Source organism: Rhineura floridana, chromosome 4 (assembly GCF_030035675.1).
Source record: "Rhineura floridana isolate rRhiFlo1 chromosome 4, rRhiFlo1.hap2, whole genome shotgun sequence".
In the NCBI taxonomy this organism is placed as follows: Eukaryota; Metazoa; Chordata; class Lepidosauria; order Squamata; family Rhineuridae; genus Rhineura; species Rhineura floridana.
This window is the reverse complement of record NC_084483.1, coordinates 93,371,108-93,397,371: the sequence shown is the minus strand read 5'-3', so window position 1 is coordinate 93,397,371 and position 26,264 is coordinate 93,371,108. Positions and strand designations below refer to the sequence as shown.

The 26,264-nt window shown below is 39.8% G+C and overlaps 1 protein-coding gene across 8 annotated transcripts in view; it reads left to right on the top strand.

Annotated features, from left to right (window-relative positions):
• Positions 1-26,264, top strand: part of CEP85L (centrosomal protein 85 like) — a 146,038-nt gene that overhangs the window by 99,136 nt on the left and 20,638 nt on the right. For 7 of the 8 annotated variants that reach the window (XM_061623704.1, XM_061623702.1, XM_061623703.1 and 4 more), the window contains 5 exons: positions 3,442-3,563; positions 13,014-13,131; positions 15,080-15,262; positions 17,230-17,382; positions 22,230-22,384. In XM_061623704.1, the coding sequence (XP_061479688.1) occupies positions 3,442-3,563; positions 13,014-13,131; positions 15,080-15,262; positions 17,230-17,382; positions 22,230-22,384 (731 nt within the window). The remainder of the gene's footprint in view (positions 1-3,441; positions 3,564-13,013; positions 13,132-15,079; positions 15,263-17,229; positions 17,383-22,229; positions 22,385-26,264) is intronic. The other variant, XM_061623699.1, reaches the window with a different exon arrangement.

Here is a 26,264-nt window from a genome sequence, read left to right as displayed (position 1 = left end):
TATGAATATTTCCCAACATAAAACCCATGTCACCTTACAATAATTGATTTTGAGTTTCAGTGTTTCAAAATAAAATATCATATAGAACGAGATCACAATGTACCATTTGTAATTCTGTAATATGAGAGCATTGGTCAGGGGTCTGATTACTTTTGCAAGGCACTGTAGCAGCTGAGACTGTGATCTGTCATTTTTTGTGGATGATATTGGTTGCCAGTTGAATACTTGTAATGTGGAATGGTAGCTTCCAGTGTTCCATTTGCTTCCATTGTTCCAGTGAGCAGACAAATCTGGTTCACCACTGTACCACAAACAGCCATCCAGCTCCAAGGCAGTGGTGAAGCTGGAACTAATCACAAGATTGTATACCATACCATATCAATGTAACCTAAATGTTATATCTGTGAAGGTTGTGGCTGTTAACAGCTGTAATTTTCCGGCGGTTTGAAGCTTCAGTGTACATAGAAAGCCCTTAACACAACATGTTAAACCAGAAGGTTTTTTTTGTTAATTGAATATACATGTGTTTATTACTGAGGAATCAGTCCCCAAGTGCAAAATAATACATGAAGTGGTCTTCATGAAACTTACGAAGCTTCCAGAAGGTTGCTTCTTTCAGCAGCTGAAGTGCTATAATGAGTGGCATGGGCACTGAATCATTTATCTGCTACTTGCAGCTCAAAAGTGTATTTACCCATTCTGATCATATGAGCCAGCAAATCTGTGTGGATGGCACAGTAATGATACTGCCTAACTAAACACGGTTACTCCAAAGCCTTACCCTAGGATGCTGGTCCTGGAAGAGCTGCTGCTTGGAAGTGGCCTTAGGAGGAAAAGCAGGGCAGCAGGAGCGCACAGGCTTCACCAGTGAGTGAAAGCACTCTCTACCTATGAAAATCAAAAGTGCGATGTCCACATAGAAAATATGCACCATTTCATCAGTAACTTTCTGTCCAATTAAAGAGGCAATAGAATCAGAAACGGAAATAATTTTTTGTCACCTACTTCAGTTCTCTGCAGTGGTGGGTTTCATGTAGACTTGCCATTCTTACTATTAGGGAATTTAATGTGGATTGCCAACCTAAATCTGCTTTGATGCAATATGAGTCCATTGCTTGTTACTCTTTTCTTAGCAGCCCTTGCAATAATTGGTGTATCATTTCTAGGTTTCCTTTAGATCAGGGATGGGGAACCTCTGGCCTATAGGTCAAAATTTGGCCCTCCAGGCTGTTTTCCCTAAACCACACCTATCTGCTTTACACCTAATGTTATACGTGACATCTGCTGATGGGCAGGGAGATTGCGCCTTGCAGTTTCCTGTTGAATTGGGCTCCTAGTGGGAGGAAGCATGGGATATAAATCAAGTAATAAATAAAATAAATTGCTGCTAAAACAGAGTTTCCCCTCTCTGTTTTAGCAGCAGTTTTAATGGAAGCCACTTGGTGCTATCCAAGCAAGGCAGTGCTTGAAAATCGCTCTCATGATCTCTTTACTCTTTCTTTTGTTAAAGCACTTGTGCTCTGTCTACCCATTTACCATGTATATTGTATGTTCCATCTTTGTTGCTATCTTTATTACTCACGGGATTATCTTTGGTGTGTTTGTATGATTAAAATGTGAAAGCCAGAACTGAACACACTGATATCAAAGCCTCACCAGTAATACATGAGGTTTAATATTTAGAGAATTAGATTAGAACAGCCTAATGTTCTAATTAAGAAACTATATTGTTTTTAAAAGCCTGATATTGTGATTTTATTTCTTTACTTATTGCAAAATAATTTCCCACCATGCTAAACTTCAAAACCACTTCACCTACAGTCCTCAAGCAGCTTACTTTTAAAATTGAACATTTATCGTCTTTGGGATTCTTCGCAATAATAAATAACTACCGTAGTTGATGGGATCCTTTAGGATTTTAACCTTAATTTTTTAGGAATATTACAGTCTTTCAGTAACATAGAATTTAATCTGTTTAGGAACCTGTTGTGTATATTCAACACCATGTGTTCTGTATAAATCAAGAGCGCCTTTGTTGTTCCGGGCAGTATCAAGGGAAGTGTATTTATAGCACTAGAAAAAAAAGTTGGATGCAAGTAGTGGAAAAATAAAGTGTGTGCTTTGGAACAAGGAGCAAAAACAATTAAGCCTGATCACTTTAAAAGAAAATGGCAAGCGCCAGTGTTTTTTTAAAAAGCATAAATCTTTGTCTCTACGCACTTCACATAGACATCTGGTTAGCCACTGTAGGAACAGAAAATAGGATTAGGTGGGTCTTGGGTGTGATCCAGCAGGGTTGTTTTTATTCTGCATGTTTACATATTCATAATAGCATAGTATCTTTGCACTGCTACAGTCCATCAATTGATTTTATGAGACGCAGTAGATATCAACTTATTTGCTGCCCAAAAGAAAACTGCGGTGTTCAATTTAGGACAGAATCTAGTCTAAAAATACAGTGAATCCTTTCCCAAATGTCCTAAAAAACAATGTTGCTCAGTAGCATTTCTTCCAAACATTGTTTATTTTAAAATGTTATTGACTGACTCAAAGTCCTCACTAGCATGTGTTTGATAAGGGTCTGGAATTGACGGTTAATTGTGTGGTTGTTGGTAAGGGCAGTTCTTTTTTTGGGAGTGTGTAACCACGATCTTTTGAGATACCAACTTGAAATACTAGCAGCTTTTATGGCATTGTCAAACATCAGTATTTCACTTTTTATTAATCTCATAATAACATTTATTCAACATTTATTCAAGAATGAGATGGTCATCTTAATAGTGTCTACAGCCCAGTAGTGGATGGCATGGTAGGGTGGAGGCACCTGACTTCCTGGCAGATGAGTCACCTCTGCTTACTGGGGTGGGCAAAGTGGTGGAAATGGCAGAATGGTGCAAACATACTGGATTGGCTCCGCTGGTGCATTTGCACCTTACCACCACCTCTACCTCCTGATAAGCAGCAGCAGCTCATCTTCTGGGAGGTCATGTAAGTGCCTCTGCCACACCACATCATATGTTACTGCTCTAACCTGTGTTATTCTGCAAGATCTGATTTCATGGATTTCTACTATATAATACAGACTATTAACAGCATAGCTGATGTGCTGCAAGATGCTTTATTTTGCCTCCAAATAATAATCTAGTGAAAAATCAGACTAATAGAAGCTAACATATAACTCTTCAGTTAGCTTTCAGTTACACCAAAGGGCAAAGCAAAGCAAAGCTGTCAGTTAAGACTTTATAAACTGCAAAACAACTGTTAGCCATGGTCCTTCTTCATCCCATAGGAACAGCAAAGGAAGGATTGGTTTCCAACTGGCTTTCTAAATGTGTATTTCCCCCAGTTAAGCACTTTAACAATACTTTTAAAAGTATAAATCCTGGGGGGATATTTTCTATTCTTTGACGGTATTTGTCTCTTATATGCATTTCTGTGCAGGTTCTGAGTGGACCACCACATCAGAGTTACTCAGCCACAGGCTTTCAGGATTTTAATAATTGGGAATCCCTCATGAAAATCAAAGAAGGGTTGTTACGGCAAAAAGAGGTTGTGATTGATCGGTGAGTAAATCCTTTCTTATCTCCTGTTTGGGAGTTGCTCTGTAAATCATGTGAGAGTGGTTTTCAAAAATGATGGAGATAGCCCTGAAAAATATGAAAGATAAGTGCAAGACAGTAGGATTCGTGTTGCTTCACATGAAATCATACAAACAGCTAAACAATAGAAATTACTGGGAAAGGGACTGCAAATAAAACTACAGATATAATAATGTCATTATGTTAATTAGTTGTACCAACTACGGTTCCAAACATATAAATCCTTATACTGTCAATTGGTCCATCTGACCTGATAAAGTCTGCTCTGGCTAGAAGCAGTTTTCCAACGATGATTTTTCCAAGAACTGCAGTCAGATCGCATTTGACTAAGATGCCAGAGATTGACTCTGGGATCTTCCATATGCAAAACACTGTGTTATAGACATCTAGTTATGGTACTTCAAAAAAGATACCACAGAACTAGACATGGTTTAGAAAAGGGACAGGAATTGAAGCACCTTCCATATGAGGGAAAGCTAAAACATTTGTGAATTTTTTGTAGGTTTTTTTTGTTTTAAAACAATTTTGGAAGGAGACATGATGGAAATTTATAAAATAATGAATGGTATGGTGACAGAGAAATACTATCTCCTCTCACAGTACTAGAACTTAGGGTCGTCCAACGAAATTTGTCATAGGGTCTTCCATTGAATTACATACGGAAGAGGCAAAAGAAAGTGCTGTACAATACACAATTCATAGGATTCTCAAATCAAGGAATATTGATGTAACAGTTGAATTTGCCTCAGGAGTATTGCTAAATTAGGAATCTAGTTAGAGTTAGAAGTACATAGATCTTCGCCACTGCTTATAAGAGAGTTTGCAGAATCCATTCTGAGCAGGATGCAAAATCATTGGTGAGTCCCAAAGTCTTTTACAGTACCTGTTTACAATAATCCTGTACATGATGTATGGATGGTGTAAAAATGCTGTAAATGAAATAAAATAAAACTCTTAGCACTCCAATCTGGTTGTGTGTATTGGTCGAGTAAATGAGAGAGAGGCTCATGGCTCTTTGACGGATGAGTGGAATCCTTTAGGAATATTGGACTCACGTTAAAACTTAAGTTTTATATGTACTATTGTTTTTGTTTATAATGTGCAACGAATATAATAGAGGTGTAAATGCTATTTTGATGCATAGAGTCAATAATTCTGCCTCCCTGAGAGAATGTTATTTTTGTTTTGTTTCATTTTGCTGCGTTACATGACTGTTTTTTATTGTTTAAAAATTATTAAATATTACATGGCTTCATTTTTAGCACTAGAGGGAGCAATGGATTCTTGCATGATTTTACATAGTATATGTTCTGTAGCTGCTGCTTCACATGCTCACATTACAACCATTGGTTTGTAATACTTTGGACTGTTCTGACCTTGATGGGCCATTGCATGCTACACATTTCCAACTGCTCGGGCTAGCACTGGCACTGTCTATTTGGCAAGGATTGCCTAGAATGGTAGTGTGAATAAATGCCAAATGTATGACATAACTCCCTGAAAATAATAGCACACTCATCAACTATTGCAATGTTCTCTTCTGAACAGCTTAGGGGCATTCAAAGGGCTTTTTAAGAGAAGGTAAATACAAAGCTTAGGATTTGAAGGAATAGCTGCCATTTCATAGGGTATAATGATGTTTGAAATCATGAAACAGCTGCTGAATATTTGGCTTATCACCGCTATTAGAACTAATAGCTAATTCCGTGACTATTGAAATGGATATTTTTTGGTTTTGCTCTTCATACAATTTTTATTTTCTTTGATTTGCTGAGGTGACAGTATGAATGATACTGCTTTGTTGCTTGTTGCACAATTATAAGCAATACCAAAACATTTTTTTCATCACCTGATCTGTTTTGACCACCCTGAGGTTGGCATTCATATGGACAAACCTAATGTGCAGACAAGGCAGTTAGATACTGCTGGTGGTGGCAGCAACTATGAGTACACCATGGTCATAGGAATGTCTGCTGGCATTAACTGTGATTACCCAATACACCCATTGGCCTGGCTCGCACATCATGGTAAGCCAAACTATGGCTTACCAGGACTGCACAAGCATGCAAGCTTCTGGAGAGGATCTCACATCCACGTTGCCCCTCTTTTTAGGTCCGTAGAGTGCTAAGTCAAGGTTTCACTGAATGCAGGGTTGTGAATAAGCTCTCTCTTCCTTAACCATGATCTATAGCGAAGAACAAATCTTGGTTACAAATGTACAGATTGTGGTTAAGGAGGAGAGAGCTTAATTTTTTGTGTTTTTATTGTGTATGATTTTATTGTGAGCTGCCCTGAGTGTCCTATTTTAGGGTAGAAGGGCAGGATAGAAATATTTTAAATAAATAAATAAACCACAATCCTGCATTCAGATGACATGCTGAGCCAAAGCTTGGCTTAGCTGCACCACCACGCTCAGCTAAAAGAACTGGACAGGAGCAAAGCATCTCCTCCTCAGCCAATTTCTACTAAGCCATGGTTTGGCTTAGCATTGTGTGCAAACGTGGCCATTGTGCATGTTGCTCTACTGACTTTTTAACTTTTTACTGACTTCATTAGCCCTATGTTATTGTCTGTACATCAAAACAACATTTTAAGCATTTATTTTGGAGGCAAGTATTGGTGGTGGAAAAGTTGGGAATAAATATATCACATATTCCACTAGGTTTGAATACGGGCATCTCAATTGCACCTCCTGCAGGGAATTTTCTTGGCCATCTTAGTTTTTATTTGTTCATTCCCATTTTAGAGATGCACTGGGAACAAAATATTAGGCAGGCTATCTTTTCGGCGCCTTTTGAAGACTTTCCTCTTTCAACAAGCCTTTTAGGTTGAGACCTATCCCCGTCTGCGTCTGTGTTAGAATTGCTTAATATGTTTTTTAATAATGTTTTTAACCCTTTTTTAAAGTTGTTTTTTTAAATGTTTTTAACACTGTTTTGTTTTAATGTATTTTAAGATCTGTTTTTATGATGTTTTAAAGTGTTCTTAGCGCTTTGTTTGCCACCTTGGGCTCCTTGCTGGGAAGAGGGGCGGGATACAAATTAAATAATAAATAAATAAATAAAAATATTGTTTGATCCCTCTTACTGCCTGACAACCTTAATAAAAGCTGAAGAAAGTATTCTTCAGTTTACGATTGTATTCTGTCTCATTAAAGACAGTACTAAGGACTAGAACCTTGTACAGTAAAGGTAATGGGCTATCACTTAATCCCATACATGTCTACACAGAAGTAAGTCCAATTTAAATTCAAGCTCAAGTAACATATACAAACCAGAGGTGCATTACTGCAACATTGTCCCAATTGTCCTTCTTAAAAGCCATCTAAACTAGTGGCTGTCACATCTTTTTGGATTATATCATTACACACTGTGTGAAGAAGTACTTCTGTCAATCCACTTCACTGTGTATCCTCAGTTCTGATATTATTCACTAATAGGCAAAAAACCTCCTCCCCTCCCCATCCCCTGTGGTCAGTTTCACCTATCTTAAGCATGATTGCAGGGGAGTAAATCCCACTGAACTCAATAAGCATGCAAATGATCAATCCATTCTCAGCAAGCTTGCACAGGATTCCATTTCTTACCACCCAGATTAAAAAGCAAAGAAATTCACTAATAGGCAGAAAACCTTGTGGTTTAAGAACGTACCTATAGCCCACAGTTATTTCTATCAAACTTTAAAAAGCAGGGAAATTGGGCAGCTATAATGATTGCACCAGGGGAGCAGGAGACCTGACCTCCTCTCTGAGATACTGGACTGCCCTACATTGTCAAAATGCATACGCAATTTGGGTTGGTCTTTCACAGTCCAATCCACTTCCTGTGTACCTTGGAAGAATTTGGTAACGTGCCTCTGAGCATATGCTTATAGAGTTCAATAGTATTTACTCCCTTGCAATCATGCTTAAGATAGGTAAAACTGACCATGGGGAAGAGGGGGAAGGGAAGGGGGGATTGGAAGGGGATGAGGATGGGGAGGGAAGGGGCAAGAGGGAAGGGATAGGAGGGAGGAGTGGGTTTGATCATTTGGTTCTTTTTGAGTTCAATGGGATTTATTTCTGTACAATCATGTTTGAAAATGGAGATGGACTGCCTTCAAGTCGATCCCAACTTATGTTTATTTATTTATTTATTTATTTATTAAATTTATATACCACCCGACTAGCAATAGCTCTCTGGGCGGTGAACATAAAATAGCATAAAAATACAATGAATAACAAAATAATACTAAAATACAATCATCAATCCAGTACAATAAACATTTTAAAAAGTAAATCAGTGTAACTTAAAATGCTTCAGAGAATAGGAAGGTTTTGACCTGGCGCTGGAAGGAGAGCAGAGTCGGCGCCAGGCGTACTTCCTCGGGGAGACTGTTCCATAGTTCGGGGGCCACCACTGAGAAGGCCCTAGATCTTGTCATCACCCTCCGGGCCTCCCTGTGAGTTGGCACCCGGAGGAGGGCCTTCGTAGCAGAACGTAGTGCACGGGCCGGTTCATGTTGACCCTATGAATAGGGTTTTCATGGTAAACAATATTCAGAGGTGGTTTTACCATTGCCTTCCTCTGAGACTGAGAGGCACTGATTGGCCCAAGGTCACCCAGTGAGCTTCATGGCTGTGTGGGGATTCGAATCCTTGTCTCTGAGGTCATAGTCCAACACTGACCCAGGGGAGGAGAGGAGATTGGGTGGGTGGGCACTGGGCAGAGGGGAAGCCCCTTTCCTTTCCAAAAGGAAAACATTGTGAACAGTTTCATTGCTTTTCCGGGTTCCCCTCACTTTTTATTCTACACCAGGCACATGTAGCCTCCCATCCAAATTTAAATCAAAGCTGTCCCTGGCCACATCCACACCAGACCTTTATTTCACTTTGGACAGTCATGCTTCTCTGAAAGAATCCTGGGAAGTGTAGTTAGTGAAGGGTGCTGAGAGTTGCTAGGAGACGCCTTGTTTGTTCCCCTGACAGAGCTTCAATCAGGGTGGCTGGCTGTTAAACCAGTCTGGCCGCTGGAGCTCTGTCAGTGGAATAGGAGTCTCCTCTCAGCACCCTTCACAAACTACACTTCCCAGGATTCTCTGAGGGAAACCATGACTATCTCATGTGAAATAATGGGTGTGGCTGCCTGATTAGGCCAGCTCAGCTGCTTGTGAGTCTGGTTTTTAGAACACTAACGGTTCTTACTGAGCATGCCCGACACTATCATTCAGTTCAATGCAATATTTATTAAATTAATTAAAAATCAGCCAGGCATTTTTTTAACTTTTAAACTGCAGAAGATAAAGGTCAGTGCATGGGGCAAGGTCAGTAACAGGGTTGCAGGTACTCTGAACGTGGCTGATTTTTAATGAATTTCAACAGATTATGAGAACTCTGACAGAAAAAAGTCCAAAAGGGCTCTAGGTTCCCCCCCCCTCTTTTTAGAATTTGAACTGTTTATTCTCTCTGACTGTTTTGTGTATCGCCATGAAAATTGAGAGGGTTGTTAAGCAAGCGTTTCTGAGTTCAAGATTATATGTTTTGTAAGGTTTGTTTTGAAATGAGCTTATAGGAAGCATCAGAATGAGAAGGGGGTATTTTCAATTTTTTCAAATACAAATTCTTTATTGTTACAGTCATAGACCAAAACATTTGTATAAATAAAGCTATGTACATTTATAACAAAAATACATCTATACAATCATATCAAAAACATAGAGAAGTATAAAAACAATAAAACAGTTATATGGAAAGGGAAACATCTGAAGGGGTAAGTGCCCTCCGGACTGATTGAGCCGCAGAAATATATTTGGCTACAAGCAAGGTAGTATCCCTGTTAGCCGCAGACAGAAGGTAGCAGAGTAAGCGGTCAAGTGGTTTATTAGGGAATTTATTTATAATAGGAATTATAAATTTAGAGCGAAATGCAGCATATAAGGAACACTCAAGGACGACGTGGAATAGGGTTTCTATGGCACTGACACCACATGGGCATAAACGATTTGCGTAAGGAATGCGCTGAAATCTCCCTTCTAATAAGGCGGAATAGAGACAATTAAATCTAGCCTTCATGAAGGCTAGACGGTATTTGGGGATCGTAAGGTATTCCAGATAAGAGGCGTTAGATGATGGCGCAAAACTCAAACCAAAATGAGTGGGGGAACAAGTCGAAGTGGCTGCAGTGATGGAACTTTGAAGGTCCATATCACTGATACGAGTCAGGATTGAAAGCTTAACTGACTTTGGATCCTGAGTTATCAGATGTTCATTTGAAAGGTCAATATTTGCAAGATAGTTTATAAATGTTTGGGCCCATTTTGAAATAAAAAGATCTTCCCAGAGTAGTGGGAGATAGCCAGAAGAGTATTCATAAGACATTTTAACCCAAAAATTTAGGGCAGTCATCCATGCTTGGGACTTTAACATTGTGGAATGTGAAAACTTGACACTGGCTATAGTATATAGCCATGGGTAACCATGGGTGTAGGGAAAGGAAACTGGTAGTTGTAAGAATGTACAACAAAAGGGGGGAAAGACTGCAAGTATTTGAGAAAGGAAATTTATGCTTAACTTTGGGGGTAAGGATTCCACTTCAGTTTGTAGACCCAAATTGCTACATAACAGAGAAGAGAAGGTCTTACTATCTGGAATCTATCAGAAAATGTTAGAATTACCAGTAGAATTTCAGACTGCCAGATATATTGTTTGCATTGTCACACTTTGTGAGATCATCATGCTTTTTGTTTTGTTTTGTAAAAGCAAAACCCTATCACCTTGTGGTAGTACAGGGGATTAATAGTAACAGGTGTTGGAACAACAAAGGATTAAAGCAACCATACAACATTATTAGCAATGAAATGTTCATGGCATGAGGCCTTTCCTTGTCAGATAACTCTGGAGATTTATAGGATTATATACAAAATAGGGAATGTTTCTACAGTATTTTTGGCATCGTTTCTGAATAGCTACTTTGGCAGCTTTAAGTTAGCTTTACTATGAGAATTAATATTGTGAAAGATAATTGCATACGAAATAAATGAAACATTAAAAATTGTGGGGTTTTTTTTGGCAAGCCTGTTTAGGATATAAGTTCTGAACATATGATTAAATGTGCAAATAGCACTTATTTAATATTGTTATGTAACTGTAATGAATTCACCTATAACAGCATGGATTGGATTGAGATGTATTGAACTGTTAGATAATGAAGGGATGATAAAATAACATGGAAGGATATTAATTGACTGTCTGGATACAATGCCCTGAATGTGCTTGTTCAGTAACTGTTTGAGAAACTACTTTGCAAGAGAGAAGTGAATTCTGTCATGTGAAGGACCAAATAAGGCTGCAATACTATATACATTTACTTGGGAGTAAGCCCCATTAGCACAGTGGGACTTCCTTCTCCGTACATATGTATAGGATTGTACTGTGAACCCTTTTATTGCCTAGGCATGTTGCATTTCTAAACATATAATGATGGCAGCATTCCATGGGGGCAAGGGGGAGGTGCTGGGCATGAAGCAAGTGAGGATGGCAGATGGGCAACACAGCAAGCAAGGATGGCTGAGCAAACAGGATGGACCTGGGTGAGCCATGGAGGAACTGTCAAGACAGCCTGGGGTAGCTCCTCATCAGTTGTTCTGCTCTGCTATTGCTGCCCCCCACCTCACCAACAGCCTCAGTGGCAGAAGGCAAGGAGGAGGGAAGCAGTGGGAGAGCAAGGTGGTGCAGCAGCCACTCCCCACTGTCCCTATGTCATTCGCCTTAGCCGGCTGCCTTCCTCCGCCTCACAGGAGAAGGAGAGGAGGAAGCTTGGCAACCTGTTTGTGGGGGAGGAGAAGAGGATGCTTAGCAACTCATTGGGGGGGGCGACCTGTGTGCGTGTGTGTGTGTGTGTGTGTGTGAGAGAGAGAGAGAGTATTTGGGAGCCCCTGGCTGTGTGTGTGTGGGGAGTCCCTGCATGTGGGTGTGAGTGTGTGGGTGTGTTTGGAAATCCTTGTGGGGGGCTGTGGTGCTTGAAGCACACAGGGGCAAAGCCCCTAGCATGAAATGTAAGTATGTAGCAGCTGAAAGTAATAACTCCAAGTAATATTAATCCATTATGCCATGCCTAAATAATAGTAATCTGTTACCCTGATGCTCAAGATAGCAGTCAGACTAAAACATTGATTTAAGCAGGTCCATGGCATAGTTTGCTCTGCCCACAATAAAGTGGAATTTTTGAAAAGCATCAGAAATTTCTCCTGGTGAGAAGGTAGGCTCTCTTACCAGTACTATTGCTACAAAGCTTATGTTGCTGTCTGTCTTGGATTTTTGAGTTTGAAAGAACATAGAATATTTATTTACTTAAAATATTTCTTGACCACCCTTCACCACAGGCATGCCAAGGGTAGGGTCCAATAAGTAATTTAAAACAATAACAAAACATGAATAAATAAATCATACAATAAAACAATGGCAAATAAAATAGCAGAAAGCAAATGAATGTTAAAGAAACAACAGCTTGCTCTTGCAAAATCATCTGAGTATGGGGGGAAATAGCCAAAAGTAACAGAAATAATGTTTGCCTTACAACGCACAGATTGTGTAATGTCAAAAAGCTGTCATCTCTGTGGGAAGTGGTACATGATAATGAACACAAGTATGTGGCCAAGGGTAGAATACACGACAGTATTGCTCAACCAAAACTTATAAAAGCCAAACTTTACAATGCACACATAAGCTTGCAAAATCAGTCAATTTCACTGATGAATGTTGGGGGAAATATTTTGAGTTGTGTGCAATTGGTGTCTTTTGCTGACAGAAATCTCTTTGATCCAGTGGAGCCTTCTGTCATCGAAACAGGGATCGAGGCAATCTTTGGCAATTCCTCCCCCCTGCAGCCCTTGGCTCCCCGATCTGCTTTGGAGAAAGCCTTCAGATCAGTGCAGGTAGTATAACGGGTTGTAGGAGGAAGGGGAAATAAGTGACTATCACCTTGATCCCTTTTCTACTGATGGAAGTCTTTGCTGGATCAAAGAGCCTTCTTTCGGCAGAGAGACACCAATTGTATACAACTCATCTATTTTAACAAGTCTTCAACTGAGAGTTTTAATTGCACTGTGAAAGCATAAAATGCCTTTCTCATTCACCTTAGTAGAAGGAGCAACTCCTTTGCTTTTCCCTCAATGCACAGTGATTTTCCAGATCCACTGAAGTGAATCAGAAAGTCCTCACAGCCAGAAATCCTCTATGTCTCCATACGAAATTACTGATTGGGCTATGGAAGTTTAACCTCTAAATCCCAACATTGTGGAACAACTTGAGATGGTAACAAAATGCCAATTCCTTCCTGCTTGAATTGCCAAGAGGATAAAAATGGAAAGACTGGAAACATAACTCAACTTTCACATGTTATTTTTTATTGTTTCTGTTCTTACTCTCATGAATTACAGACAGAACCAGCAAATTAACCTTTTATATCAGAAAATAAGAGAGAATGAACTACGAGCTCAGCAAGCAAGGCTTGGGCATATTGTGAATTGTGAAGACCCTTACATGAGTAGTTTCCAGGTAAGATGACTTTTTTATTTGTATTTGATCACATAGAATTGATCATATGATTCACTACAAAAGACAATAATGCTGGGAAAAACAGAAGGGAGTAGGAAAAAGAGGAAGGCGAAACAAGAGATGGATTGATTCCATAAAGGAAGCCACAGACCTGAACTTACAAGATCTGAACAGGGTGGTTCATGATAGATGCTCTTGGAGGTTGCTGATTCGTAGGGTCGCCATAAGTTGTAGTAGACTTGGAGGCACATAACAACAAGAACAGCATCACATAGAAATTCTGCACACATCTGGGATCATGAAGGGCAGGCTAGGAGTCATTTCATAGTAACTTGTATTCCATTTAGTAGGGATGGAAAAATCTGTCAAATTTCGGTTATCTCAGTTTCTCATTTTTCCAATCTTAAAATCAGTTCTCCACATTTCTGCAGCAATTTGCTATTTTTTTTAAAAAATCCTCATGAAAATTCTCTAGCATTTTAGTGCAAATTTCTCCTAATGACACATCTTTGTACACAGTTTTAACTAACGTACACATTTTTGGAAGGAATTTGTTTTCACGTAATATATTTTTGTATGTTACTTAAACTCTTATATTCATTTTATGCACACTTTCCCCTACCATATGCATTTTGTATGCACACTTTCCCATACCATGTGCATTTTTGTAAACTTTGGTTGGCGAACTGCATTGCAAAATTCAAACAAGTGTGAATTTTAACAGATGTCTGTGTTTTCATATTGTTTCAGACATTATAAATTCCGCTTGAAATGCAAACTGAATCAAATTTCTCGCCCATCTCCCCCCTCCCCTTCACCAGCATCCTGTTCTTGGTCTCTCTTTCGCTCCACTGTCCTCCCCTACACTTGAGCAGATGCGTCTGCAGTAAACAGTGCTTCCAGGGCACCTATGTCACCTGGCAAGGAGCACCCTTCCAGCTACACGTGAGAGAGCTGCCTGCAGCAGCCACAATCCAGTAGACAAGGAGCCACATTCTGATTATGTCAGAGTGTGCGCTCCCTCCACACCCAAAAAATACTTGTTAAATGGAGCTTCTTTCCTGAAGGATTTCCTGGAGGTTTGTGGTATTACTGTATCTCATGTTACATTTAAAAGCTTGAAGTTAAAACATCAATATAAAAGTGAGAGTTATACATTCCTGTAATTATGAATTGTGTTGTATCATGAAGGATCTGGGTAGCTGTACTACTTCAGAATGTAGGTTAGAGGTTTCATTATTAATTAACAGTTTTACCGTATGATAAGCTCTTTGTCTAGATTGGGCTTTAGCTTGACTACTACAATCTATAAAATGTTGATAGTTTGAGAAGAGCTGCTACAGAGCATATGACGGTTATATTTTTTCCCTGATAAGATTGTTCACAAAAGTGTGTAAAACTTCTATCTGTGTGTTTTAAAAAAATCAAACTAATGGGAAAGGAAGGAGGGGTTGAACAATTGACCTGGCACTGTTCCTTACATGTATGGTTGTAGCCACAGTTCAATTTGCAGATTGACTACCACATACATTTTTCTTTTCTACCCCCACCCCCCACTGATTAACTTGGAATGTATGTTACATTGTTTATTGCTCCGATGCATATTTATTGATTTATAGCACTATTCATAGACTACCCTCTCTTATAAAAGATCGAGGTAGTATACAACAAAATATGCACGTACAGCAAAACACAAAATACCACAAAACAATACAAATAATATGCTTGGATAAAGCTGAAACCTGGATATATGCTATAGCTCAAGATAACAACCAATACATTTATTGTGGCCTGCTTCTGCATTTTCATTTCTAGAAACAAGATAGCATTCACTACGTTTGTTCTCTTGCCAAGGTGGTCACTCTGATCCAAAAGTCCCAGGCAAAAAGTTGAGAACAGCATCTTCAGAGACTCCTTTTGTCATCTGTTCCCTTTTTTTTCTTCAAAGCAGCCTCAGTATGAGAACACAACAATGCAGGCTCAGTTTGCAGAGAGATCTGTGGCCCACTGTGAAAGGGAGGAGCTGGAACAAAAGCTTGTAGCAGTACAGAGTAAGGAGCTACAACTCAGTGAGTTTCTGAAACAAATGGCAAACAAATCCAATGAAGATAAAAAGAAGATGGAAGAGAAGGTGGGTCTTGCATTGACTTTTTGCCGAGACAGAAACACAATTTCTCAGTAATGTTACCTATATTTAAGGTTTCAGATTCATCCATAGTATCTTTTTTATGCGTACTATGCATGACTCACCAAGGTGATGTTCCCATTTTATACAGATTTATTCCTGGGTAGGGGGGACTCTTTTTTGCTTGAGTTGCAAAGCATTATCTTGGAGGATGTGAAAAGGGTGGATCTGGTTCATTTTGATACTCAAGTGTGTGTATATAATTCAGTTGCATCATAATTCATCCCTCCACTGTTAAAAATTTCCCTCAGTTTTGCTGTTGTGTTTCTTTAGATTGCAGCAGTCATAGAGGCCAGGAAAAAGTATAGTTAAAGAAATATTAGAGTTAAAGAAATATTAGAGAATATTATAGAAATATTAGAAATAACATTTCAGCTTATCCATTAGAGCCTATGTTGGTTGGTACTAATAATAAAAGCTAAAACGATGGTTAACGCTGCTCCTTAGGAACCAAGAATAAATAAATTCTACACATTATGAAAATGAAGTAAATAGTTGCTAATGTTCTCCCTAGCCATGGGACTGAATGAGGAGTTATACAAGGCATAATTACCCTACCCCCTAACTACTTGAGTGTCCTGTTTCTGGCTTTTTATACCCCACCCCAACGTTATCTAATAATTTCTTTGGCACACCACCAGTTTGCGTCACTGCTGATTTTCAGTGTAATGGATGTTTTGCTATAACAGATACAAGACACAAAACATATCTTGTATTTAAAAGTGTGAAAAATTGCAAAGCTCTTGAATCTGAATCATATTATTCAGTTCCTTCTATTAATTTTTAGAAGACATATTTTAAATTGGTTTGCTTAAAAATGATCCTTGTTAACCAGGAAGTTATCAAAGCTAATGCTGATAGGTATAATGAAGACATATTGTATTTTTAAAGAAATATATGAAATCTATCTCAATAAGCCAGCTATTATCATGAAATCCCCTGATGGAGCTGTCAGTTTTGGGTTATGTGTTAATTGGATTGGTATAGATTTGAACCTTTCTTATCAATGGCGGTCATACATTCAAGAAATAGATCCCTAGGACATCTTTTGTGAGAAGATGCTTGTGAGCCTCATTTGCGGGCAATATAATTCCTTAGTTCCTCCTTATTCATCCTTCCATTATTCTTCCTGTCTGAGCTCCGCTCCTTAAAAAGTATTTGTGTATGAATTCAAAGGTAGCCTAGCATAGTGAGTTCACACTTGGCCTGAGTATAAAAGTTATACAGGCTGCAGCATGTAGAAGCAAATTTCAAGCTCTTTTACCTAATGGTAACCAAACATATACAGATCAAGTTCAGCTCTCAGAATCTATCCTTTTTTGCAGCAGAAGCAGCTGAATAACGAGAGCAGGGCCTGATTGAGTTGTAGACGTTTTCTCTCAGAGGCTCTTATTCACGTTTCTGCATATGGTGGGGAAAGGCACGCAAACCCGTGACTCATGCTGTGTGTACAACCTACTGGTAGGGATTGTGTGTGAAACTGCCCACAGTTCTAAAGTTCAGATCATAAACTAAAAGAAGCAGAAATTCTGATTGCTACACTTTGGAAGAAAGAAATTGTTTGTATAGCTGTTAGTGCAAGGCAAATAATTTTAACCAATAATTTGTTTTTATAAATACTTTGTTGTTTCCAAACTGCTGGCTTAAATAAAGAAAAGGCCTATTTAGATAGGCATTTGTTAAACTATCATTAAGCAGAAAAGAAATGTTTAACCATGGAAATTGTAAGCAAGAGCTCTTCATTTCTGTAAAGATAAATATTCTACTGCAGTCTGTTTATATTTTTAATAAAAACAGTTTTACTCCATGCTGAGAAGATAGTTTAAGAATCTGCTGAAAAAATCTTTCAAATTACATTGGGCAGATTTGATTCCTTCCTCAATGAATGAAGCACAATCTTGTTCCCTTTCTAGCTTAAAACTAGAGATAGGTATATAAGCAGCCTGAAAAAGAGATGCCAAAAAGAATCTGAGCAGAACAAAGAGAAACAGAGAAGAATTGAAACTCTTGAAAAGTACCTAGCTGATCTGCCAACGCTTGATGATGTCGAAAGTCAAAGTAAACAGGTAATCTGTGTTTCACAGTGCTCAGAAGACAGTCGGCTTATCTAGAGCTTTTGCTGAATTCATATTATAAATTGCAGTACATAATAGTTGCACACAGTGTCCTTGGGTAAAATATTAAAAGGTCATGACCAACAGGAATGTCTCTACATAAGCTTTAATGAAACATGTTTTGAATTACTAACTAAAAATTTAAAAAGAATCTCCTGAAGAAAGCTATATGCCAAAACATAACTGACATGTTCCATTTAGTAATAAACTTTAACATTTCTATTTCTAACATCATTTTAAAACTTTGTCTCCTTTTTTGTTTGTTTCTGCTTCTTTAAGCAAACCTTTCCCAGTGCCTGCCTTTAAAGACACAGGAAACTGTTGCTTGTCTTACTTCCTCCCCCTTCTCTTTCTCTCTCTCTCTCTCTCTCTCTCACTCACTCACTCACTCACACACACACACATACATACACAGAGAGAGAGAGAGAGAATGCAAATCTGGAGACTACCCTGTGTGAAAACTCAGATTTTTACAGTTCCTGAAGCATGTTAAAGAATGTCATGTGGCCAGAATCAAAAAAGGGAAATAGTTCATTATCATTTACCACTGAGACACAATGGAAAAATCAGGATCATCAAAAGAAATGTAAGTATTAACTCAGTGTAAAATGAGTCATTTTAAAATAATAATAAAATATAAAGCTTTTGAACACAATAATAAAATACATTGTTGAATGAATGACAGGATATATAACTAAAGTACCTAATGAGGACAAACAACATTTTGAGTTACTAAACACATTTTGACTATTTGTCACCTTCAGAGACAAATACTGATAAGTAGATTTAACTATTTCCAATTAGATTCAGAGTATGCTGTATTTCAGTCTTGTTTATACTAGGCTTATGTATATTCACAGGCAAAAAACCTTGTGGTTTAAGAACGTACTTATAGCCCACAGATATTTCTATCAAACTTTAAAAAGCAGGGAAATTGGGCAGCTATAGTGAATGCACCAGGGGAGCAGGAGACCTGACCTCCTCTCTGAGATATTGTACTGCCCTAGAAATTTGTCAAAATGCAAACACAATTTGGGTTGGTCTTTCACAGTCCAATCCGCTTGCTGTGAAGCTTGGAAGAATTTGGTCACATGTGCCTCTGAGCATATGGTGAGTGGTGGCAACACTTGCCATCTCCAAAGATGGATAATTACATTTTTGTATGTTTGTTGGTGTTCTTTGCTTCTTTGCTGTGTTACTACTGTTTTTACAGAGAATCTAATCAAGAAAATTTTATTTCCCTCATTATTCATCCTATAAACCTGTGTCAAATTTATTTTTATTAATTTCAAAGCCTTTTTATTGGTCAGTGTCATATGATGGTGAAGACAGCCTTTTGTGTTTCAGATTGGAGGTTATGTTCTATTTCTATTTTGAGTGCAGTTGAACCTGAAACTGCAGTTTGATGTAAAATCAGACTGATTACAATATGTTGTTACTTCAGTAATGACTCTAGCTGTTGGAAAAAACAAACTTAGCCTGCCCAAGATGCATGTTTTCAGCCTGCTATGTTTAAACCACTTCATTTAAGGCAAGGTGGGCATGGTCAATTAAAAACATAGAGCACACTTAGCATTTTGCTAGAATATATTTCACCTCCCACTATCTTGTGCAAACTGAGACTCTCCTGATGTCCACTGGAGACTACTGCAGAATAGTCAGTGCCATTATTCCACAATTATTTTTGAACTTTCTTTAGTGTAAATTTTGCAAAGTGTTGCTGTACTTCACATATTCACAGAAATAGAAGCAAACGAAAATGATTTGCTATAGGAAACTTCACTAAAATTGCAAAGGAAATCAGACATATTTAAAGTGACTATCTGAACTATGTCAACTGTCTTAATAATGTTGCTTCCTCCCTGCTAAAACAAAATCAGCACAGCACATGTCTTGTTTCTTTTATTTGGGCTGATTGCAGGTGTTGCCACCACTCACCATATACTCAGAGGCACATGTTACCAAATTCTTCCAAGCTACACAGGAAGTGGATTGGACTGTGAAAGACTAACCCAAATTGTGTTTGCATTTTGGCAAATTTGTAGGGCAGTCCAATATCTCAGAGAGGAGGACAGGTCTTCTGTTCCCCTGGTGCATTCAGTATAGCTGCCCAATTTCCCTGCTTTTAAAAGTTTGATAGAAATATCTGTGGGCTATAAGTACATTCTTAAACCACAAGGTTTTCTGCCTATTAGTGAATTTCTTTGCTTTTTAATCTGGGTGGTAAGAAACAGAATCCTGTGCAAGCTTGCTGAGAATGGATTGATCATTTGCATGCTTATTGAGTTCAGTGGGATTTACTCCCCTGCAATCATGCTTAAGATAGGTGAAACTGACCACAGGGGATGGGGAGGGGAGGGGGAGGAGGGAGGGGGAGGGGGGAGGGGAGGGGAGGAGGGGGGAGGGGAGGAGGAAGGAGGGGGAGGGGAGGAGAAGGACAGGTTTGATCATTTTCATGTTTATTGAGTTCAGTAGGATTTATTCCTGTGCAATCATGCTTAGGATAGGTAAAACTGACTGGGGGGGGAGGGATGTCTAGAGTGTGCAGGGAAGGAGGAACAAGGAAGAGAGGAGGGGAGGAGGAAGGGAGAGTAGAGGGGAAGGAGGGGAAAGCCAGGTCTGATCATTTGCATGCTTATTGAGTTCAATGGAATTTACTCCTATGTAATCATGGTTAGGATAGGTAAAACTGACCATGGGGGCGAAGCAGGGGGAGGGGAGAAGAGAGGGAAAGAGAAAGGGAGGGGAGAGGGGAGTGGAAGGAGGGGAATGGAGGGATAGGGGCAAAGGATGGGGCAGGGGAGGGCAGGTTTGGTCATTTGCATGCTTATTGAGTTCAATGGTATTTACTCCTGTGCAGTCGTGCTTAAGATAGGTAAAACTGACCGGGGGTGGTGGAGGGGAGGTGGCAGGAGGAGATTGGAAGGGAGAGAAGGGGCAAAAGGGAGTGGTTAGGAAAGAAGGGAGGGTGGCTTTGATCAGTTGCATACTTTTTGAGTTCAGTGGGATTTATTTCTGTGTAATCATGTTTGAAAATGGAAATGGACTGCCTTCAAGTCGATCACAACTTATGTTGACCCTATGAATAGGGTTTTCATGGTAAACGGTATTCAGTGGTGGTTTTACCATTGCCTTCCTCTGAGGCTGGGAGGGAGTGACTGGCCCAAGGTCACCCAGTGAGCTTTATGGCTGTGTGGGGATTCAAATCCTTGTCTCCCAGGTCGTAGTCCAACACTGAACTGGGGGAGGGGCAGGGAGGGTAGGAGATTGGGTGGGTGGGCACTGGGCAGACGGGAAGCTCCTTTCCTTTCCAAAAGGAAAATATTGTGAACAGTATCATTGCTTTTCAGGGTTTCCCTCACCTTTTTATTCCACAGCAGCAGGCACATGTAGCCACCCAAATTTAAACCAAAGCTGTCCCAGGCCACATCCACACCAGACCTTTATTTCACTTTGGACAGTCATGGCTTGTCTCAAAGAATCCTGGGAAGTGTAGTTAGTGAAGAGTGCTACAAGTTGTTAGGAGACATCCTGTTCCCCTCGCAGAGCTTCAATCAGAGTGGCTGACTGTTAAACCAGTCTGGCCACTGGAGCTCTGTTAGGAGAATAGGAGTTTCCTCTCAGCACCCTTCACATACTACACTTCCCAGGATTCTCTGAGGGAAGCCATGACTGTCTCACGTGAAATCAAAGTCTCTTGTGGGTGTGGCCCCCTGATTAGGCAAGCCCAGCAGCTGTGAGTCTGGCTTTTAGCACAGTGACAGTTGGTTCTTACTGAGCATGCCCAACATTATCATTCAGTTCAATGCAAAATTTATTAAATTAATTAAAAGTCAGCCAGGCATTTTTTTTAACTTTTAAACTGCAGAAGGTGAAGGTCAGCATATGGGGCAAGGTCAGTAACAGGATTACGGGTACTCTGTGAATATGGCTGATTTTTAATTAATTTCAACAGATTATGAGAACTCTGACAGAACAAGTCCAAAAGGGCTCTGGCGTTTAGACTTTGAACTCTCAATTCTTTCTGTCTGTTTTGTTTTTCACCATGAAAATTGAGAGGGTTGTTAAGCAAGCGTTTCTGAGTTCAGGACTATATGTTTTGTAAGGTTTGTTTTTTTTAAAAAAATGAGCTTATGGGAAGCATCAGAATGGCATGGGGGGTATTTTCAATTTAACATTGCAGGATGTAAAAAATCCATGCTGGCTACAATATGCAGCCACTCTCATGGCTGTATAATGATTAAAGGAGATGTTATAAGAAAATCCTCCAGTCGTCAGACTTTGGGGGTCTGGATGAAATATGCTCTGATAAAGGTGTCCAAGCATCTGCTGTACATCATATATCACTGGAGTATCCTTCTGCATATGAACGTAATCCGCCCAATGTGTTTCATATTTGCTATTCAAGAGGAACATGTAGTTGAAATATATTTGGCAATTCAACATCAGGTTGTTTACCTACATTTTTTTCTGTCTTCTGTGTATTTTATTATTGTGTTAAAAGTTTTGTTTGTTTGTTATAACTTTGTATAAATTTGGAGTTCTCTTGATAGTTCTGACTTCTGCATTGGGTCTCAAAGAATGCCATGTGACTGCACTTCTTCCCTTTACTTGCTTCTAGGCCCAGCACAAGAGTATGCATCTCAGTCTAAACCATGTGGTTTTTGTTCTGCCTTTGTTACACTTGAGGAAACTTGGACATATTTCTTTACTTAAGCAGTCTTGCCAAGGCACAGGTTGAGTGTCCCTAATCTGTGGTAAGCATGCTTCCACAGAAAAATCTTTTGGTTGTTCTGTAGCTTCAGATTCTTGAAGAAAAGAACAAGCAGCTGAAAGCGACTGTCGCTGAGCTAGAAAAGGATTTTGAAGAGTCCAAAACACAGTGTAAAGAAAAAGAGTTGCAGCTAGTGTGTCAGAAGAAGAAAGAAAAAGAATTGATAACTGCAGTACAGAGGTAAGAATACCTTGCTCCATGGTCTAAGACTGTGTAGGTTATTTCTACTGCATTCTATATGCCAATCCAATTCTGGTGAAGTGAGCTCATGTGAACTCTGTTGTAATGTCAAATGCCAGACTACATTACACAGAAGGCAGCAATACAGTATGTTGTGAAATGCATTTGAGATGTGTCTGATTCTAGCAACACCTTTTTTTAAATGTGGGCATTGTTGAATACTGCTTTTAGGGAAGGAGGGGAGAAAATAGCAGGCTGAGTTGAGAAAAATGATTTATAACAAAAAGACTGCCTGATGGCTGATGATTCAGATCTGCTAACTGATCATGGCGGAATCTGTCTCATAGAAATCTGCCATCTGGTTGCAGAAGTCTTGTTGAAGGTATCAGGAATACTTCAGGTTGTGTTTCTGCCACTTCTAAAGAGTAGATGGAAGGCAGGGCGATAGGAGTCATATAAATTTCAACAAAGGGAAATAAGGGTGAATTGCCTGCATAGTAGCTTAGCAAGCACCCAAGCATCCTTTACTGCTACCTGGTTAAAAGGAACCACACCAAGCAATGACTTACGCAATTTTCCCTAGTAGCATGCCATCAGGTGGGTGGTAGCACCTAGTTTCCTTGGCCATTACAGCTTACAAATGTGCAATTCCTACAGCTGGCAAAACCTGGCTAGAAAATTGTGTGACTTCTATTTACAAGAGAAATTTACCTGCAAATAATGCTGTCTCACACTGTATATACATAATTACAAGGGAGCAGAAAGTGGGAGAACAATTCCAAATGGATGGTAAAATGAGACAATGTCATTGCAGCGCAGACTAAATTATTTTGAATGTATTGTTTTATAAGAGGCTTAAATTTTGTTTAAAAACCTAGGGGCTTCTCCCCTGCGCACTTTGCACCCTCCCACACACAGAAACTCCCAAACTCTCTCTCTCTCTCTCTCTCTCTCTCTCTCTCTCTCTCTCACACTCACACACACACACACACACACACACACACACACACACACACACTCTTACTCGCTCTCACTCACTCACTCACTCACACACACACATACGCAGGCAGGCACTCCCAGACACACACCACCAACCCCAGTGACTTCAAAACATGCACCACGCTAGGGATTCCCAAACATATACATACACCTGAAGGGCCCCCCAAACCCCCCCCCAGCTACCCCACCACCCCAGCTACCCCACCACCCTCGCAATAGGCCTCAGTACCTCCAAGTGCTGGCACATGCTGAAGCTTCCTCTTTTCCCCCCTCAAATGGATCTCAAAGCTTCCTCCACTTCCCTCTCCCCCATGAAAGTTACCTCAGTGCAGGTGGTGCAGTAATGATGCTGACGTCTGGTAGAGGTGCCCCAGTTTGTCACTCCACAGCTCGAGCAGGGCATTACCTGCTCACTTTGCACCCCCCATGGGTCACCAAGCTTCCTGCACATACACACAGATGGATCGCCAAGCTTTCCACCACTCCAGGTTGCAAAGCTTCCTTCTGATGGGCCGCCAACCTTCCTGTTTTGGAGGCTTGCAGTAGTGACGCTGAGGCCTCCTGGAGCTGCTCCAGCCTGTCACACCTCAGCTCTCCCAGGCTGCCATCTGCCACTGTCCATGCTCTCTGCTGCCCAGGTCATCCCACTGTAGTTTGCAGCTCCACAGACCATAGCGCCACCTATCTGTAGTGCTGCAAACTACAGTGTAACAGATTCAGGGCTTACAAATTATATATATAGTTAGAAATAGCTACAGGAGCATTCATTTGTAATTATGCAATAAAGATAGCATGAGTCATTTTAGAAAGTAATTTCTAGTAGTCTGAAACATGTGATGCTTCAGTTTGTGACCCTCTGTTGCTGAAAGGTACATGCCGCAAAAGCTTTATTTAAATGATGAAAGGTTAGGTATTTGGGACAGATAGCCAAATCACTGAGTGCATTGTTTCCATCTTACATCTGGTACCTCTTACATTTGTGAATGTGTAATCCACCAGACTGGCTTTGTGCTCTCCTGAAAGTCTATAAATATTTGAAGCAGAGTCTTGTTTCTAAATTTAAACTACAATTGTCATTGTCATCATTTGTTTTTTCATTTTAGAATGATGATGGGGCCACGGGAAGCAAAACTGTGATTCTTTCCTGTGCTGGGACACTTGTGTGTTATTGACAGGGGTAGATTAGGACACTGTGTGAGCTGTGAATGTTTTCTGAGAAGAATTAAATATTAATTCGTGTAAGACAGGTATAAATGGTGCTCCTTGTCATAGGCAGGAGGGACAGCAGACTACAGTCACTCAGTACCCAAACATAAACTGACCTTCGATTTAATGCATTTAAGAATGTCTTTTTTCTTACTGATGTAATGAAAGGAGCTCTGGGCTCCTTTTGGAGGAAGGGCGGGATATAAATTTAATAAATAAGTAAAATGAAAAAAATTATTCTTATAACATAGCATTGAAAAATAGATATCCAAGTCTCTTTTTATCTGCCTCCCCATATTCAGGACTTAATTTGAGATGTTGCACATAAAGATTTAGCCAGTACTTGTTTTTACTACCAGAGCTCAAACCAAGAACATGTCTGAGCATGGCAGAGCATCTTTCCACCAAGTAATCATAATCCCCCCATTTTTAAAATCCCTGTATCCTATAATTTCAAATACCTGAAAGCTGTAAAGGTGTGGGGGGACATGATCATAGTTGCATATAAGGCTTCCACTATAAGCCTCCATACGTTGCAAGAAGCCAATGATTTTAAAAAATACCTCCCCTGGATATTATTCTTTGCCAGAACTGACATAGCAAGCAGCTGCATCTAAAAATAGATGCTTTTCCTCCCCCATTCAAGATCCAAAGCTTATTAGCGTGACCCCAAGAACAAGGTCTGAGCATTAAGCAAAATGCCTTTCCTCACCATTGCGTAACAACTTCTCCTTCTTCCCCCCTCACTGCAGTTCTTTGCACCCTTACTTGACACTAATTGAATAGAGCAGCCTTTCCCAACGAGTGTGCCTCCAGATGTTGTTGGACCACAATTCCAATTTCCACAATTTCCTGATCATTGGCAATGGTGGCTGAGGCTGATGGGAGTTGTGGTCTAGAGGCACACTGGTTGGGAAAGGCTGGAATAGAGAGTCTTAATTTCCAACTAAACATGCACAGGATTGGGCTTCATCAGCTGAATACTTCTAGATAGGAAATTGCAACTTGACTTGAAAGGGAATGAAACCGTAGCCACTGGTATTTGCAAAATTTGAGGGAAATGAGAAGCAAATATAGTCACCCTAGTTTGCAAAACTAACTAACTAAACAGGAGGCTTCTGACAGGAACCTACTGAGGACTGAAAGTTGCCTCAGCCTTGTAATGAGCATATGCAGTGAAAATTTTGTTTTCTTTTTTTAAAAGGGTTGTGCACACATTACGGACCCAGAGATTGGGCCCAATTTCTGCTAGCCCCAGGCAACTGGTGATTTGCAAGCCTGATTTCAGATATGCACTATTTTGTGTTGCAAATCAAGTTAATATCTTGAGCTTGGAATCTTATCTGTAAAACAGGGATCACCAACATGGTGCCCTCCAGATATTGTCAGACTCCATTTGTTCCAGTCAGCATGGTCAGGAATGCTGGAAGTTGTAGTCCAGCAACATTTGGAGGGCACTATGTTGACTACCCCTGCTGTAAAGGGTGGGAGGTTTTGGTGGGACTGTGAGTTTCTTGTGATGAAAAACTGTGTGCCCACAAGTTCATTTCTTAAAATGAACCTATCAACCCAAATGTGTAAAACTACGATAGCATGAGTGTATCCATATCACTTTTACAAGAATGAATGTGAGAATGGAATCTGTGGCTTTTGCAAATTTGTTGTTATGTGCATT